The sequence below is a fragment of the Camellia sinensis genome, chromosome 4 (assembly GCF_055761805.1).
Source record: "Camellia sinensis isolate YWXY chromosome 4, ASM5576180v1, whole genome shotgun sequence".
Lineage (NCBI taxonomy): Eukaryota > Viridiplantae > Streptophyta > Magnoliopsida > Ericales > Theaceae > Camellia > Camellia sinensis.
The window spans coordinates 36,391,263-36,410,634 of record NC_138964.1 but is presented as its reverse complement, the minus strand read 5'-3'; the positions used below and the strand labels follow the sequence as shown (position 1 = coordinate 36,410,634).

Sequence of the window (19,372 nt, the reverse complement as noted above, 5' to 3'; positions counted from 1 at the left end):
AGGCACACACACACACAACATCAGATCAAACAAACCCCTTTTGAACATCTGTATATTGAAATCAACAACATGTGAAACAATTGAAGAATTTCTTCCTACATCCAATATCTTTCAGTACATAAATGTCTACTTGACATTGTCAACAAATAATAGACCCAAAAAAAGTAAAAAACAAAAAGAGAAAAAGAAAACAAAAACATCAAACAAAAACCTTGTGAACATCTGTATATTGAAATCAACACCATGTTACCATAAGCAGTATTTCTATTTCTTCACTCATGCTCCTTTATGCATTACCTTGCATTACTTCACAATTTTCTTTACAACCTTTTTTTAGGCCTCATCAGCCTTGTAGGTCTTTATTATGCTAGTGAGGCGGCTAAAAAATCATGCTCTGTACACCATTTCAGATTAGGTTCAAGACCTACTACAATTCACTTCCATGGATATTCTCTGTGTTGGCAATGACCTCCTTGAGTGCTTGCTTTTCGGTTGAGACTTCTGATTCTTCTGTCAGCATACTTGATAAACTTTTGCAGAACTGCTCACCACGGATCAAAATGAGTAATCTTGAATCCAAAAATATAATTGACATATAAAAAAATACGTATATATATAGAGAGAGAGGGGGTATATGTATATGTATGTATATGGCTTATTACCTCTGTGTACAATACTAGTTCCCCTGCAGATTTTGATATTTCTATGACACAATGTGTTGGTGCCACCTCAATTACCTGAATTTTGCCACACACAATGGTTATAATCTCATATGGTGCTTTTGAAGCGAGAATATATGAAAATTATTTTACCTCTGCTGATAGGTCAAAGCATGATCTTGAACATCTTGTCATCTTCTGTTTTGGATGAATTTTCATCTGATATTATCAAGAAGATATAATCTAGCTGGGAAAGAATGTAGGATATCACACTTGTGTGAATAAGAAACCACAGGTTTGTCAAGATTTTACCTTAGAGTTGTTCATCCTTTCGACTGAGAGACACGCATCTTTTGCAGCAGCCTCAATTTTCTCTATGGTTTCATTGATTGTAAGTTTGGATCCAAGTGTTGTTTTCTTCTTTTCATTATCCTAAATCGGGACAAAAGATTTTATATTGGAAGAAAAGAAGCATTTATAACTATTGAACTTAATTCAAGATGTGTATAACTTGCCTGTTCTTCGAATAGTCTTGACAAATCAAGGTCTTGTGACATTGCTATTAGCTGAAAAGCATTGATGAAACTTGGAATATGCGGTATCTTTGTCTTAGCCTCATTTTCCTACACGAGATACAATACATTTAGGTGAAATTGTGAAATTCATTATGTTGCTACTTCATTTTCATCATTACCTTGATTGAATCGAAAGCTGCATGAACATCATCCAAGTTGATATTTTCATCACATTCAATCCCCACAGCAGGCTCATAATTTGATTGAAACCACTGATCTTCAATAATCTCTGGTATAGTAATTCTCTGCAGTGACAAAACAAGAAATTGTTGTATTTTCATTCTAATTCCACACCTTGTTTTTGTTTTACGTATGATGGTGTGTAGAGCACTACCGTTCGAGGATTTGGATCAAGTATCTTGGAAATCAGTTTCTTCTGGCTTTCTGTAAACCACTCCGGAAATGTGTATTGTGCTCTCAATATCTTTGCAGGACAAATTTATTAGATATATCACAATTTTGTGATTCTGTGAAACTTGGATATTATGTAATTTAGATTGGAGGAATACCTTCTTATACAAGTTCATCAGGTTACGATCATCAAATGGAAGATAACCAGCGAGTAATTCAAAAAGTATTACTCCGCAGGACCAAACATCGGCAGCCGCTCCCTCATAGCCCTTATTCATAAGCAGCTGTTCACCAAATCATGAAGCATTAACAATGGAATTGAAGGGACTTAGGTATGTGTGTTTTCCTCGTACAAGAAAATTTTTATTTTCCTTTCTAATTTTGTTGCATCCTCTCTCTTGCGAGAAAACAGTTTATGATGGAGAAAAAAGAAGTTATTGATTGGTAGTTTAATAGGATGGGTTAATTTTACTTTTATCCCTTATACTCTCACCATTTTTCATGCTTCATCCCTAAACTATCAATTTCATCTACAGAAGTCTCTGAAGTTACTGGTTTGTAAGCTTGATTTGATGGATAAAAAGGTTATTTCAAAATTTGAACAACCTAAACCATAAAACCAACACTCATTTTTCTTTCTATTTTGAACAAACTATACTGCACAACCAATTTGATGGGTGTTTGATTGTGTGGTTAAATTCTTCAACTATTGAAATTACTTTTTTATCGATCAAATCAACCTTCAACAGTTACTGATTTATACAATTGTACTGAAATCAGAAATTTTAGGGACTAAATAGATGAAATTCTTAGTTTAAGGATGAAATGCAAAAAATTGATGATGGTTTAGAGAATAAAAGTGAAATTAACCCTAAGACGAAAGTTTTGTTTCTTACCTCTGGTGCTACGTAGCTTGGAGAGCCACAGGCAGTAGATAGCAGGTCTCCAGGCTGTTGAGACACCAATTATTAGCTTGAAACTTGTAGAATACATAAAAATGTCTACCACAGAACTAGAAACCCTATTATTACCAATGTAGCGTAAGTGTACAAGTAGTTGTTACCTTTCGTAATGCACTAAGTCCAAAATCGGATACTTTCAGATTTCCTTTGCTGTTCAATAGCAAGTTTTCTGGCTGTACATGAAATGCCAAGAATAAGATCGGAGTCAATTTCCATAGTTCCCTTTTTGGAGAATTGTGAAAAATTATTTGAGGAAGTTAGTTTTGTTCTGACCTTTAGATCTCTGTGGTAAACCCCTCTCCAATGGCAATAATCTACAGCGTCGATTAACTGCTGAAAGTGTTTCCTTGCTTCTCTTTCATTTAACCTATTAATATAAGACTGGACCAAAAAAAAAAAAAAAAAGAAAAAGAAAAGAGGCTCAAGATATTTAGAATTATCCGTAACGCCATCCCTGGATTCCCAAGTCTGATATTGAATCTCACCAGCTTGTCTGATAGCTGCCCTCCTGACACATACTCCATTACAATGTAAATCTTTGTTTTCGTGCCGATTACCTGTGATTTGAAATCATTGCCTTGTTCAAGAAAATATTATTTGTTGGTATGTCAAAATGAAAATTTTAACGCATCCAACATACCTCATGTATCCTGACGATGTTAGGATGACGCAGGAGCTTCATTGTTCTTATTTCTCTCTGTACCTATAAAAAAGAGCTCAATGTATCAAGAAAGATGCATAGTTCAAACCACAACAACTAATCAAGCTTTTGCATTTCTATCTATGACTGACACACAAGACACACTGAAACAGGTATAAGAAATGGGTTGGGAATCGGAATTCACCTGGTAGATGAGATTGTTTTCGATGACCATATGTTTGTCAATGATCTTGATTGCAACATGCTGGCCATTTTCTGTGTTTGTGGCCAGTTTAACCTTGGCGAAAGTACCTTCTCCGATTGTTCGACTGAGTTGGTACTTCCCAATGCTATTTGCATATCCCATTTTCTCTTTCAAACAAATTTAATTTCTTAATCTTCCAACTTCTAGGAAGCTCTGCTCTTCTTCCTTCCTTCTAGACCCCCTGTAAGTGTTCTTTGTATCCACTCTGTTCTAATTTGTTGCTGAATATTGAAGCAATTTGATTCAGTTTCGATGACCTTTCGTGCTTCTTTTTGATGGATTCAATTGCCATCCTTGTGAGTCTCAAGCCTTTTGTTTTTGGGCAAGAAATCTCATGTCTTAAATATATATATATATATATATATATATAGAGAGAGAGAGAGAGAGAGAGAGATTCACATTATGTTTTGAATTTTGTTCAAAAGGTTTAAAAGAGTACCCATTGTGTGTGGCTTGTTTGCATGGATGGAAACTGGAAAGGGGGGTAACTACTTGCTGTTTGGCTAGTTGTTGAGTGTATAGAATGGAAGGTGGTGGCTGTTGTTTGGTCACACGTTCTCTCTAACAACCCCATAGCAAAGCCAAAGGGTTACACTAGGTGCATAAATTTTATTCAACTCTGTAAATTTGAGTCTGTTTTACTCAGTTTATGGAGTCGCATGTAACCTTTTTTGTTTTTTTTTTTTTTGAAAATTTATGTGTGTTTATTGCAACTTTTGTTTACACAATTTATGCGTCAAAAATAGCTTAAATAAGCTGAAAATTTTGATTTTTGAAAAGTAGAAGAGATGCTTTTGGATTGTGTTTTCTAATTATAAATTTTCAGTTTGTTAAAAACTACACCAAACATGCCATTTACTCTTAATCTTTGATTAAGCTTAAATTTGGCAAGCACCAATGACACAAGGGAAGCCCTTATAACGACAGTCTTGTCATTAGCATGATCCGTTTCACTAATACATTTTCTCTGATTTGATATTCTGTTGAGTTTGTATAATTTGATTTCTTGTTTTAAGAAATGGAAATTTGATTAGGAGTAAATTTAATTGATACATTTTCTCCAATTTGAGTAATCTATAAAATTTGTATAATTTCCTTGATTTTTTGTGTTATGAAATCCAATTGAAATTTAACGGATTCAGGTTAGAATCACGAGTCTACCTTAAATGCCAAAATTTTATGAAAGTGCTCTTTATAAAACTAAATTTTAGAAAAATAGTTTGTAAAAAATATGGGGTAAACTATACTTTGTCCTTTTTATGTTTAGTCATTTCTTTACTTTGGTCTTTAAAGTTTAATTTTTCTTATTTTGGTCCTTCCTTTTTTTTTTTTTTTTCCTAGTTTACTCTTAAAACTAATTTTTGTTCAAAATTAAACAAAAAATGTCGCGTTAATTGCCACATAGTATGAAAAACATATTATTATATTAGAGTTTGGGTTTGTGTCAGAGGTGTGACTATCAATGTATTATTTTCTGTCTAATTTAAAAAAATTGAAAAAACTTGAAATATGAATAGTTAAAGTAGAGAAAAAATGGTGACAATATATAAAGTGAAAAATGACCAAACATAAAGAGTAAAATGTTAGTTTTCCTAAAATATATAATATAATTGTGTAGTAAACTTCACTATAATAAATGGTGACAATTTATTATATAAAGACTTGTATACTGTATATTATTTTATGTAATATATGTGTGGGTTGGTCAGGTAACTTAATAATTGAACCGATTTAATTGAGTTGGTGATATTTAGATCCAAAATCAAACTAAAATCAAACTGTTCCCTAAGAATCGAACAAATCTTAACCTACCATTCGAGTTAGTTCGAATTTATTTATTTATTTATTTTTTCACCCAAACCCTAGAATTGGAGTTTTGTTCAATTTGCTGTTTTTGTTTTTATTTTTTGGGGTCTTGTGTCTACCCTAACAAGGGTAATACAGCTTCTCTTAGGAGGCCAGAATCACAAACAGACACAACCTTAGCAAATAATTGAATACAAAATAGGGAAGAGATAAAGAAGCATACTCTGTCAATGAACTTTCCCTAATCCTAACCATTCTATCATGTGTTGTTCCTTGTTTGTTTTTTCTTTTTTTGGTGATTATTTATTTTTGTGTTATTTTGGATTTACTTTGCATGTGATTGTATCATCAAATTCATCTTTAACCTAGTCTTGATTTTGTTTATCCTTATATAATGAAGCTAAAGTTGTGACGGGTACCTACCAAATAAATAAACAAATATAGAATGAAGAAAAATATAGGTGGAATTGTAAACAAGTTAACAGTGAAAAGTAGAAAAAGTAATTATAAAAATGTGGAGGTGTAATTGGGATTTGTTCTCTAATATAAGTAATAAGTTACAGTTTTACCTACATCAAAGCACAGACTAACTTATATTTTCATAATTTCGTAATTACTTTATTAGTAATATTTGGTAGCTTAAAAATTTATGGTTTAAATGACTCGAATGTGTCAAAACGACGTCGTTTTGGGGATAAAATGATATCGTTCTAATACATTCGACTTATTCAGGCTACACAAATTCAGGCCACCAAGCATTTTTCTTACTTTATTTACTTTTGATTTGTAATTATCCCAAATATCTATATATTTTGGTCATTTTTGCTTGTGTGCATCTTTAAAATGAGACAAAAATACACGTGTCTGCACCTCTATTACTTAATATTAATGACTTAATAATCTCTAACAATTAATAATATTTTCAGGAAACAACCTGACGGTTAATAATTGATATTTTCAATTGTTTAACAAATAAATTTTTTGTGAAAAACTATTGGATATTAATAATTTTTAAGATATTAATTTTTAAGATGGGAAATTCTCATACCCGTCTACATATATGTAATAGATATTAGGATAAATTACACATAATATCCTTGTATTTTCACAAAAGTTTTATTTTGCTCCCTTCATTTTCAATTGTAGCATTTAACTCCCGGTATTTTAAATCAAGTTCCAATCTCACCATGCTGCCATTTACTGTTAATAAAGCTATCAAAAGTTGAAAGTTGAGATATTAAAGTTAGATTTTGGTAAAAAAAGAATGTAAGGACTAAAGTGAGATTTTAATAAAGTGTAAAGGTACTAATGGGGTGCCTCCATTTATACACCACTTTTCATCTCAAGGCACACCATCACTCAAGGCACACCTTTAGTAATTTGATAAATGCAAAATTTGCTTAATACACACCATAATCTTCTATCTTTATCCTTACTCACACATCCCATCCACATCTTTCATCTTCACCATTACTCACTCACACACCCTATCCACGATCTTTCATCTTTCCCTCCATTCTCTGTTTCATCAAAGACGCCGGTAGAAACAACTCCACATTGGAGATACAGTAAGTGAGAATTCTTATTTTGCTTAGATTTGAGGGTTTTATGTACGTTTTTCCGTTGTCATGAGTATTGTATATTACCGTTTGATTTTGCGAACCGTTCGACACTGGTCTGTCGAACATTAACCTTTTGTCCGGAGTGTTTCTGTCGAACAACTTCAATATGTTCGACATTTTAGTGTCGAACAAAATTCAATAGTTCGACTTTGTAGTTCCGAACGGACTTATCCTTCACTGTTTTCTGTTTCACTTTTAGAAATTGATGACCATTTTGCGTATTCCACCCACTACCCTCAAACCAATAAGAAATTTGCTTCTTTCTTCTATGAGCAGAGTAAGAACGTCGTTGTTGAAGAAATATTTTTGAGGTTAAACAACACTATGACGGAGAAGAAAGTATTGTATTTACAAAAAAAAAGGCACCAATCATGTCAATGTACAAATAATTCCATTCTTGTCAGCAGAGGCAAGAGGTTTTCCAATACCACTCCGTGAACAACATAGAACAAAAGTGGTGGTGAAATGGCGACAGCCGCAACAATGGTGGCTAGGATTAGGGTTTGGATGTTGTATATTCAACTAAGGTGTGTATTAATATTTTTTTGTGGTCATTTTGGTCATTTTAGGTAAGGTCATTATTATAATAAAAAATAACCAATTAATAGTGTGTCTTGAGACAAAATGTGGTGTGTAAATAGAGGCACCCGTACTAATGAGACAACAAAAATGTCTCACATGCTTCAAATGACAAGTTTCATTATATTTGTCAATGATAGACAAGTGGAAGGTTCAGATTATAACTTTACTTAAAGTGTAAATAGTTTACTGTTACAATTGAAAGTGAAGGGATTAAAGTGAGATTTTGATAAAAGAGTAGAAATACTAAGTGTAATTTACCCTAGATATTATTCGATAAGAGGTATTAACTTTCATTAGTAATTTCTTTACAACATATAGACCATAAATAGTACATATTTTTTCAAGAAAATTTGTTATTCTAAAAAAATATATATCTGCACATTTTATTTTTATGCTAAAAAAGTAATTTACTTTTAGTAATCATCGACTTCATGTTAAGTGATATTTTGCTTTTAAACTTTAGTCAACCAACTTTGTGTGTGAAAAAGTTTCAAGCCCATTTATGCTCAAAAACTTTAGCCAACCAATTTATGCTCAAAAACTTTAGACAACTTCCATGTTATGCACATGTTTCACTACTTACATATGTTTATTCATACATTGGTTGTGAAAAAGGTTTCAAGCCTTCACAACAGAAGGTTTAAATAGCAATTTTGAAATACTTAGAAAAGCAATCTAAAAACATGGGTAAAACTAACGTGATTAATCCGATTGATTAGAATTTATGCATCTTATTAGAAAGTTAATGGTTTGAATCTCTATATTTATGTGTGGGTTTTATGTCCTGTATATATATATATATATATATCAAGACTTTTCTTTCCCACTTTGGGAATTTTTTGTATATATTTTTTATGTTAGATTTGATTTTTATCATTATAGACATTATTGTAATATCATATACTAATAAATAAATAAATAAATAAACAGTACTTTTACCTCCATTTCGATGATTCAAACCGTTCATTTTATCAGATATTTCATGTATTTCATTCACACAAAAAATTAAGTAGATTCGATAACGGTAATTAGTTCAATTTATTGCGTCTCTCATAAAAAAATGTATGATTTTTTTTTTTTTTGTCATCTATTTTTTTTTTTTTTTTTTTTTTGTAAAAAATGCAGTAAATTGAAATAGTTACAGTTATTGGGTCGACCTAATTTTTTTTGTAGATGAAATACACGAAGTACCCAACAAAATAAACTGTTTGAATCATTGAAACGAAACTCATAGTAAACCTCATAGGCCAGAACAGTACCCTCTTGTTTAGTTTTTGGATTGGAAGAAATCCTCCTCCTAATCCTTATTTAGTGGATAAATTATTGTTCTAATAACGTCATGGATGACAAATTTTAACCCTTTTGAACATCATAATTTGAATTATCAATGGGAGGAATCTTCTTTCAAATAAATAATAATTTTCTTTCAATTAAATAATAGTAAGCGTGGGGTGTTTGATAACCAAATTTAGCATTTAAAATTGAATGTATTAAGTAATAATTAATTAAGTCTATTTGATAATCACAATTGATATCACTTAAAATTTTTAGTCTCTTAAAATATAGGCTAAAACTTAATAAAATTTTTAAGTCATATGAAACTTACCTAATTCTAATTCTGACTGAATTTATAAATATCAAATATACTATTACCACAGCTACCACCACTATCATGCTACTGCCACCACTACCATCATTGCTACTGTTACCATCACTATGCCTCTGCCACCACTACCGCCGCCGCCACCACATTTATCACCATTATCATTGTTGTCATAAGTACCACCATCATTTTTCTATCACTATCAACGCTACCACATCTACCACCACCCATCAACACTGCTGCTGCCACCGCCGCCACTGTTGCCGGCACCACCATCATACCATCACAACTACCACCACTACTACCGCCATTACAATATAAAATTGAAATAATAAATTTTAAATTTGACATTATACATGTCAAATAACTTATTTTTAGTTCAGCACTTAAATTTTTATCAAATAGTTTTTTAACTTAAAAATTAATATTAATTTTTAATACGTAATTTTTAATTTTCAATTTTTAACTTTATCAAACGTTCACCTAAACCCTTCTCTTGTCCGGGGCTTTTCCCAATATAAGCCCTTTTTCCATTGTATTTCCAAAACTAGGCCAACTCCTGACGGAATTCCAAAACTAAGTTAAAGCGCCATTACTATTCGCGCTTTTACTGTTAGGAGCGTAAAAGTAGATGAACAGGAAAATCGCTATTACAAATAGCGACTTTGATTAAGAAGTCGTTGTTACAAATAGCGCTTCTAGCTTTAGTTTTTGTCCGGATAAAAACGCTTTTCTTAACAGCGCCTTTTACAAAATTTCCTAAAAAACGCTATTTCTAATAGCGATTTTAACAAAAAAATTTTCCCAGAAAAAACGCTATCTCTAATAGCGATTTCAGTTCAGATTTAAAAACGCTATTGCTAATAGCGATTTTAGCAGAAATTTTTTTTTTTTCGCCCAGCGTTTTTAACATAAACTTTGTTAGAATAAAACGCTATTTTCAAGATAAAACAAAAGAAAAAAACATAAAACATATTTTAAAAAATATATTTACACTGTATATTTTAGTACTTGGCTTTACTAAAGCAATTATCATGTTAAAATATGTTTTTTTTTCTTTTGTTTTTGTTTAGAATGTGTAATTCATAAATTTTACATAATATTACATACTATTTTTCATATATATAATTTCAAAATCATATTCATGTAGATATTATTAAGCCAATCATGTTCATTTATTTGGCTTTACTGAAGCCGTTGTCATGTTACATTTTTCATTTTTTCTTTTGTCTTTGTTTTGATTTAGAAAATGTAATTAAAATTTTTTTTTCGTCTTCACTAAAGTTGTTTTCATGTAAATATTTTTTTTGCTTATTGTTTTGTGTAATTAATTATTTTTTTTTTCGCTTTACTAAAGTCGTTTTCATGTAATTTTTTTTTTTCTTTTGTCTTTGTTTTGGGTTGGAAGGTGTTATGTAGAAAATTATTTTGACTTTACGAAAGCCGTTTTCATTTAAACATAAATATATATTTATTCTTTTGTTTTGGGTTAGAAGGTGAGAATGTAATTCAGAAAATCAGTTTAGTAAACCAGTTTAGTAAAACCGTTTTGTACCCGTTGTCATTTATAAAATTTATTTTTTTGTATCGTCTTTGTTATGGGTTAGAATGTGATATGCATGCTGTACAGTTCGAAGCACACCCACACACTGTGCAACTCGACGAGCAACGATGAAGGGTGAGACGCGAAGACCACCGCGGAGTAGGCCAAGAAGACAAAGGCCACAGCGAGAGCTCCTAAAATAAATTTTCTCAACATTTTTGTAATAATACTTAATACATAATATACGAAGTCAGTACTTTACAAAATACTCATACAGGTATGAAAACAACATAACTGAAGTTGCAAATGTAATAGTTTTCAGTTACGTAGCTAGTACAGACATAATTCTCCCACAAAAATACATTATGGACACCATGAACTGAACACACATTACATACATCCTGGACACTCTTAACTGAACACACAATACATAAACATAACAGTTAGATAGACAAACACCTAATTCATGACCTAATATTGCATATTAATAGCCGTAACATTTGACAGACACAATACATAAACATAAACTTAAACATAAACATAAACATAAACATAACATAACAGTTATACTTACTCTAACACAGACATTACATATTAATGCAAGTTGTTATATTGCCGAAGTGTAGACATTAACACCTAATTCGCGCTTAAATCGGCAGGTGGCTCAGAGTCTGAACAATCCGAAAGCTCAGCGTCAGAGACAAGTTCAGGATCCTCCATGATAGCCTTGATAGTCGCAACATTTGGTTCTGTTTTGTTCTTCTGGGCATCCTTTTTAAGTATGAGTAGCTGCATATCGCGGGCCAATCTACGACCCATTTGAGAAATCTCACGTTCTAGTGTTTGACATAGTCGATCAACATTATCAGGATCTTCCTTTTGGATCTCAACAGAACGTGCTTTTGGCACCTTCAGTCATCTTTCCCGACATAATCTTTCGTTTTGCACTCGCTCTATAAATAGTGCGGGCCACTTAAGAAGTCTAGCCTTTGCATAACCATATCCTGTTTGATTTTCTGATGGATCCTCCACCAAACCACATGGATCTCGATAGTACTTGGGCATGACAAAATGTCGCTTCCCAAACCTATCATGATAAGCACAAGAGGCATCCAAGAAAGGAAATGGTGTTTCATCTTCAGCATCGCCACTTCCCCTTCCCCCTCCTCGTCGTGAACTTTCACCCCTTTGCAAGTTCCTACCACCTCTGCGACCCCCACTCCCTCCTATGAACCATGTAGCCATGCTAATTTTTTAAAACAAATGAATAATAATTTCGTAGGGCGAAATGAGTTGTAAGGTTGTGTCTTCACCTTTACTCGTTTATATAGTTGATTATGAACGGATAAATGAGAATCCCACATATATGCATGCTGACTGTAAGGTAAATGCATGCTGACTGTAAGGTAAATCAGTAGATTCACTGTTGCCATGTGACTTTCTGAATTGAGAATCCCACATATATCAATACGAGATGAGTTGTCACTGTAACAAAAAAGTCGAGCAAAAAATGGAGAAAACCAAAGCATGTGCACCAAGTCACATGACTTCACAATCCATCTGCATATACGAACACAATAAGGGCATGCTGACTGTAAGGTAATTCAGTGAATTCACTGTTGCCATGTGACTTTCTAAGTTGAGAATCCCACATATATCAATAACAGATGAGTTGTTACTGTAATAAAAAAAATCGAGCAACAAATCGAGGAAACCAAAGCCTGTGCACCAATTCACATGACTTGACCATCCATCTGCATATAAGGACAAAATAAAGGCATGCTGTTTGTAAGGTAAATCAGTGAATTCACTGTTGCCATGGGACTTTCTGAGTTGAGAATCCCACATATATCAATAACAGATGAGTCGTCATTGTAATACAAAAAATCGAGCAAACAATCGAGAAAACCAAAGCATGTGCACCAAGTCACATGACTTGACAATCCATCTGCATATAAGGACAAAATAAAGGCATGCTGACTGTAAGGTAAATCAGTGAATTCACTGTTGCCATGTGACTTTCTAAGTTGAGAATCCCACATATATCAATAACAGATGAGTTGTCACTGTAATAAAAAAAAATCGACCAAAAAATCCAGAAAACCAAAGCCTCTGCACCAAGTCACATGACTTCACAATCCATCTGCATATACAGACAAAATAAAGGCATGCTGACAGTAAGGTAAATCAGTGAATTCACTGTTGCCATGTGACTTTCTGAGTTGAGAATCCCACATATATCAATAACAGATGAGTCGTCATTGTAATACAAAAAATCGAGCAAACAATCGAGAAAACCAAAGCATGTGCACCAAGTCACATGACTTGACAATCCATCTGCATATAAGGACAAAATAAAGGCATGTTGACTGTAAGGTAAATCAGTGAATTCACTGTTGCCATGTGACTTTCTAAGTTAAGAATCCCACATATATCAATAACAGATGAGTTGTCACTGTAATAAAAAAAAATTGACCAAAAAATCTAGAAAACCAAAGCCTCTGCACCAAGTCACATGACTTCACAATCCATCTGCATATACAGACAAAATAAAGGCATGCTGACAGTAAGGTAAATCAGTGAATTCACTGTTGCCATGTGACTTTCTGAGTTGAGAATCTCACATATGTAAATAAGAGATGAGTTGTCACTGTAATAAACAAATCAATAAAACCGAAGACTGTGCACTAGGTCACATGACTTCACAATCTATCTGCATATACTGACAAGTCTCTCCACGATTTGACTACTCAATGTGTGAAAAAATGAAGCTTATGAAGCTTACGACCCGCTATTTATATTTCATTGAAAAGTATGACTATTTGAATTGTTCTTGTCATTTGGGAAGCTATTCACCGACCTACCTGTTATGTTTTATGTGTTGTTGAAGGTGGTAGTTCGATTCACCGAGTTTAGTTTTTTGTCAACCCATCATTCATTACCGGAGTCATAATTTTTACTGAACTTTCAAGAATTGGAAGGTGACTCTTTCTTCTTTCCTGATGGAGATTGAAATTCGTTGTAATTTCATCCCTATTTCAGCAGCCCCAGTTAAGGGAACCTTTTCTCCGAGTTGCCTGATCTATTTTATGTGTTTTAAGTATTCACATAATTGAACATACATTAATCCATTCATTAATCCATAACATTCATTAACAAATTGCAATTCAATAAAGAAAGTCATGAACTCATAAATGTGTACTTATAAATGTAGTTATTTCATAAACTTCAGGTTCATAACAAAAATACTTGAAATACATCCGTACGTTACACCAACAACAACATTGTCTTACACTCCACGAACGAACATATGAAAGATAACGGTGTTTGATTTCTTATTCGTCATCTGACATGTAGTAGTCAGAGAGATATTTTTCATTGTTGAAGACATTATTTCGCTCAACCATTGTCAAATCTCTGTTGCTTGCTTCTGCCATTTCAGTGGCTAGCTGAAGCATGAAATGTCGACATCTCCGCATCAACATCCTGTTGTTCTCCTTCTTAATTCTGCTAACTGCTTTTTCATAGTCACTCACATTTCGTCTAGCCATGGTCAATGAACGACGATGAGGTACCGGTGCCCCAAAGTTACGTAGATCATTATACAATCCTTCTTGCTCCGTTACCCTGAACGCCCATTCTGCTCGGATACCAGCATAATAATCCTTCGGACTTGAGTACTTTTCGCTCTTGTAGTCATACATAAATGGAGGTAGCAGCCACACTTTCGGATTTCTTTGCCGGCGTGAACTTCCTGCACCTCTTGAAGACATTGTTAATAAAATTAAAAAAAATAATAATAATAGTAATTGTATATCTATTACTATTGTTATGACTTCAACAAACATCATACTGGGGTATTTATACACATCATAGTGGTGGTAGGGCACTATGGAATAAGTGATACACGTGATATTATTTGATGTTATTCATTTCATGTAATTTTGATTACCCGTGACTTTGTGTACCTGTGATGTAGTCACGGACGTGGTTGTAAGATAAAATAATAATTGTAGGCCATAGAATCACAATGCAATCCCTTCATATTCGAGCAGTGCGTTGTCAAATAAAACAAAATGCAGTGAGTTGTCACATCGGCACATGAAACTATTTTGTCATGCTTACTTTTGTAATACAATAAGTACTCACTTGGAATTGACGATTTCAGTACGTATAAGTGTTTTCGAGAAATTATAAATGAAATCGAAAAATGAAATTTTCTTTGTATTAAAGTAATATTGTTCATAAACTATCATTGTTTTTCTCACCAACATAATAAAATGGTCACCTGCTAGGTAAACACGATTGCAACTTTGGTGCCTATATTTTATCTTATTTTCAGTTAATGAACTTCACAGTCATCCGATTTTTATTGTCATTACACAATCGTCCATCATATTTTTTTACCAACATAATAGCATTTTCTGCTTCTTTTCACAGTCGTAATAATGTGACTTAGATGAATTCTGAAATGTGCGGAAAAAACAAAGCATGTAAGTTGCACTGCAGAAGTCACATGCATCACGTAATGTCAAGAAAAAAGTCACAACGTATACAAGCATAGCAAAGTAAGAAAGTCACATGCATTACTGCATCACTGCATAAAGTGACATGCAGCATTGCATCACTACACAAAGTCACATGCAGTGATGCAGTGATGCACAAAGTCACACGCATCACTGTATCACTGCACAAAGTCAGATGCATCCCTGCATCGCTGCACAAAGTCACATACCTCCTACGTACTGTGCCCATTGCAATTATGCACAAAGTCACAGGCATCGCTGCATCTGCGGCACAATAGCCGATGCTACAGGCCGTTGATTCGTTCATGACTGCACAAAGTCGAGTCCTGACAGCCGTATGCACTGGATAAGGTCAGTGGCATGCATGTGATCGAACAGGAAATTGCATACATACAGCTACCATGTGTATATATGGTATAAATATCGTAGCATACCACAACAAAAGTTTTACATCTATTTCTACCGATATGATCATGACATATACGGTGGTTGATCTATATTCAGCAATGGGTCGCTATTGGGTTGCAGATGGAGATGAATTTCAATACCCATTAAATCCAAATTTGCGTTACTCACGTGCCACCGTCAATACCATGAGAGCTGAGTGGGAATTTCGCAAAACTCGAGCAAACGTTCTCGTTGAGCTATGCCGTGAAGTTAATCTTAAATTTCCTCGCCGGTTAGCCATGCGTATGCCAACTGACACTCCACAGTTGTTGCAAAGGGCATTGCATCGTATCTGCGACGAGGTTAATCGCATGACCCAACGTTTGCAGAGGTCCGAGCTAATGAAGACCGCAAATGAGCGTGCCGAAGATGGGTTAATGGATGATGCACACCAGTACTACGCCTGGAGCATGGATGTTATGTATGAATCTGATATTGAGATGTCAGATGATGATGATAATGAATGAAATTGTTTGGATGAACGCCCATGGCATTTCTGTAATGCATGCAATTTGTAATGCTTATCCATGACTTATCAATGAAGCGAGATATTTCAATTATTTTTAGCCTTGAACAAACATATTTTTTATAGCTTCTTTATACGTTTTGTTCAAACCAAACGCGTTTGTAATTTATGTTCTCCTAAATTACGGATAATGAGAGAGGGGTAGAGATGTGAAACAGATTTGTGTGATTCATCAATATAAATAAGAATAAAAAATTGTGAAAAGATAATTGCGAATAAATAAGTATGACACTTACATCAGCTGTACAAGTTTGACACATACAAACAAAAAAAAAGAAAAAAAAACCTAAATAGTCCATATCGCAACCGCTAATGCCCTAACCTGCCCCCAGTCCCACAACCCCGACCGTGGATCTCCCTCCTCGGTCTCCTACGGTACACTCTCTGAATATCTGGCACTCTCTCCCCTGCATGCTGCCCTCCACTGACTGCCTGTGGAGCCTGTGAGTGTGAGTGTGACCCCCCCTCTCCTGCATCTGATGCCCCTGATCCTGCCTGTGCCTGTAGATCAGATACTGCTGTGAGCTGTGAAACTCCCACTCCCTCGTCTGGTGCAACTGTATCACGATCTGCAGCTGGACCACGACCTCTGCCTCTGCCCGCACCCCGACCTCGGCCGCGACGTCCCCCACGACCATAACCTCTCCCTCGCGCTCTGGGGGGGGCTCAATATGGCCCTCATCATCAATGTGTGAGATGTCAGTGAGAACTGCATCATGTGTACTCCTGGGCGCGGTCGAAGTAGTCCCCATAAAAGCAGGTGGTAACTGGGTGGGTGGGGTAGCAACATCATGCATGAACCGGGGCGCGGTCGAAGTACTCCCCAGAAAAGTAGGATGTAACTGGGTGGGTGGGGTAATAACATCATGTATGAAGCGGGGCGGTGACCAATCAGGGTCAGGGTCAGCGTGCTGGGTAAGATGTACGTGTGGGGAATATGGAGAAATGTATGGGGTATCATGTGGTGGGGTGACTGAAGTCGAAGGACCTACTGTGGCTGGCGCTGAACTGGAAGGCACTGACGTGGACGGGACTGATGTGTCTGGAGCAGCTACTGCAGTGTGTACACCGTAGTCCCCAAAATGCAGACGATCTACCCGATGGGCATGCTGGATCCCCTCGTACAATAACTCTCTGATCTCTACAAGGGCCTGCAGACCAAGCTGTCCATCACGTCTGAAAATGGCGTCCTCAGCCAAGTGATATGACCTCCCAGCTCGAACCACCTGTAAAAAAAATAGATATATTAGGCTATAGTTGACTGAAAATAATCAATTATGATATTAACAATAATCGGAGATATAGTACGCTACTCACCAATGACTCGAGAGAAGGCCCAACTCCCTGATATCCGGCCACGGAGAGGTGGCTCGGATTACTGACAAGTAGGTGTGTATGTCGCCGATACCACAACATGTAAGGGTCGGGAGAGGGGAGGACCCCATCGCTCCAGTCAGCCTGTACAATAGTGTCGCGACGGGCATCCCACAACTGTATGTATCGCATATGATGCTGACTCCAGTCAGTGCTGGCTCGGCCACGTCTATCCGTCGCATGCAACCGCCACTCGGTGTCACACCGATCCGGCACGGCCTGGACCCGACCAAACTGTCGGAGGACACGATCAGGGAGATGCCACTCAACCACGTCAAAACAAATGAGTGGTACTCTCGCCATCCATATATCCTCACCTAGGCGGCAGTAGTCTGGGAGCGTGTGGAGCACATCAGCATAAGGCTGCCAGATAAACTACAATAACGACAAATCTATTAAAAATCGCTCATAAACATATACAGTCCATATGACAATTAAAATTTAGGTATTTAAATTTGATACCTCGCCGTCTATCATCCGGTCAAGCTGGTCTCTATACACGACCACTACGTGGGTCGATACTACCTCGTGGCTCATGTCAACCCTCCATAGGCTACCTCGAGGTCCGGCCGGCATCTGCATGTCTCCCTACCCGATGGGAACCTCACCAGGAGCAACTAGTTGCCGCCTAGACGGGGCAATGCGAATCAATCTCTCCCACGCCCAAATCTGCAATAGTTTGAACGCAATTACAATACTGATATATGCCATACAATATGAATTGACATGTAATAAAATTCTTACTAACCTGTAGCAAGACAAGGGGTCCTCCGATCTGAGTCACACCCACCTGAGTGGCTCGACATAACATCCTATACAAGCATGCCAAAGCCGCGGCGCCCCAGCTGTACTGGCCGATGACGTCAATGTCTCTCAACAGTGGCAAATACATCAGCTTGAGCAGGTTCTGTGACTTATCAGGGAGAAGTACCCCCCCAATAAGCCACAGAATATATGCTCGCGCATGCTGCTGTACTAACTCATCTGCAGCATCATCTGGAAAATCGCCCTGAAAATGCTCCGACAGCCACCTCACCCTCACTCTACCTGCCTGTAAGTCTACAGGTGTAGGTGCTACTCCCAATAGCTCAGCACATAGCGCTATCCACTGCTCCGTCGTCAATGATGGGTCAAGTCCAGTAACTGCTCGCCCATCAATCCGTTTCAGCCATATTACCAGCAACTTCAACTGGAGTCGTATGATGGCTATAGGTGGGCACATCTTGGGTGTTATTGTGAAATTCAGTCTCGTATCCACCATGTGAACTTGATTATCCACCATGGCCATGAAATGTCTGTTGTGTGTAGCCAGCTGCATAACATTCATTTGATTCATACATAGGAGACTGAAATGCTGTCGTGTCAACCCCATGTGTCAGCAATGTAGTAAACGGATGCGAATCCATCTGTGTTACATTCGGAAGATTCTGTACAACATCTTTCTGAATGTACACTTCCAAACAATTTGGTGGTTCGAAATTTCCACCGATACTTAAAACGGTGTTCAACGCCTCATCGTCATTTATCGGTAATATTTTGTATTTGCTGGTTGCTTGCCACTGGCGATAAGGATATCTACATTTGAAGATCAATCGGACTGTTTCCCCGTAACTTGCGACCTTGGACATAAACATCTCCTCCAAATTGCCAAGTGTGGTGCCAAGTTGCACCATATATATCCCTTTCGGCTCAGCATCATATGACACACCTTCATCGGGATCCCGAATTATGTTTCCCCCCAGTAAAAGATAATTGGAACAGTTGTCATATACTTGCTTCAATGAAACAATAAATATTAAAATATCAACAATATACATATATCGAATTGTACTTGTAAAATAAACATTAAAATTTGCAGAAGCCACAAATAAAAGCAACCCTCTAATTTTTT

The 19,372-nt window shown here is 35.9% G+C and overlaps 3 protein-coding genes across 6 annotated transcripts in view; 1 reads left to right on the top strand and 2 right to left on the bottom strand.

The window, feature by feature from the left end:
• LOC114256542 (alpha/beta-Hydrolases superfamily protein) overlaps nucleotides 1-1,774 on the top strand; it is a 51,164-nt gene extending 49,390 nt beyond the window's left edge. For all 3 annotated transcript variants that reach the window (XR_014366327.1, XR_014366325.1, XM_082924601.1), the window contains one exon: nucleotides 1,561-1,774. The gene's annotated coding sequence lies outside the window, so the exon portion shown is untranslated. The remainder of the gene's footprint in view (nucleotides 1-1,560) is intronic.
• CIPK21 (CBL-interacting protein kinase 21) lies at nucleotides 39-4,035 on the bottom strand. Of its 2 annotated transcripts, XM_028256859.2 has the most exons (14): nucleotides 3,393-4,035; nucleotides 3,188-3,250; nucleotides 3,033-3,104; nucleotides 2,821-2,928; nucleotides 2,649-2,720; nucleotides 2,482-2,535; nucleotides 1,744-1,869; nucleotides 1,569-1,658; nucleotides 1,354-1,479; nucleotides 1,175-1,282; nucleotides 972-1,091; nucleotides 813-878; nucleotides 663-737; nucleotides 39-541 (listed from the first exon to the last, which is right to left on the bottom strand). In XM_028256859.2, the coding sequence occupies exons 1-14, from the start codon at nucleotides 3,552-3,554 to the stop codon at nucleotides 428-430; spliced, it is 1,356 nt and encodes a 451-aa protein (XP_028112660.2). In that variant the 5' UTR covers nucleotides 3,555-4,035; the 3' UTR covers nucleotides 39-427. The 2 variants fall into 2 exon arrangements, with proteins under 2 accessions (XP_028112660.2, XP_028112661.2); XM_028256860.2 differs by lacking the exon at nucleotides 1,569-1,658 and having other exon boundaries at nucleotides 3,393-3,872.
• A 12,368-nt stretch (nucleotides 4,036-16,403) lies between these two features.
• Nucleotides 16,404-19,150, bottom strand: LOC145823296 (serine/threonine-protein phosphatase 7 long form homolog). The gene is made up of 2 exons (XM_082922867.1): nucleotides 18,230-19,150; nucleotides 16,404-18,150 (listed from the first exon to the last, which is right to left on the bottom strand). Exons 1-2 carry the CDS (start codon nucleotides 18,851-18,853, stop codon nucleotides 18,070-18,072), a joined length of 705 nt encoding a protein of 234 aa, XP_082778993.1. The 5' UTR covers nucleotides 18,854-19,150; the 3' UTR covers nucleotides 16,404-18,069.
• Between the last annotated feature and the right edge of the window lie 222 nt (nucleotides 19,151-19,372).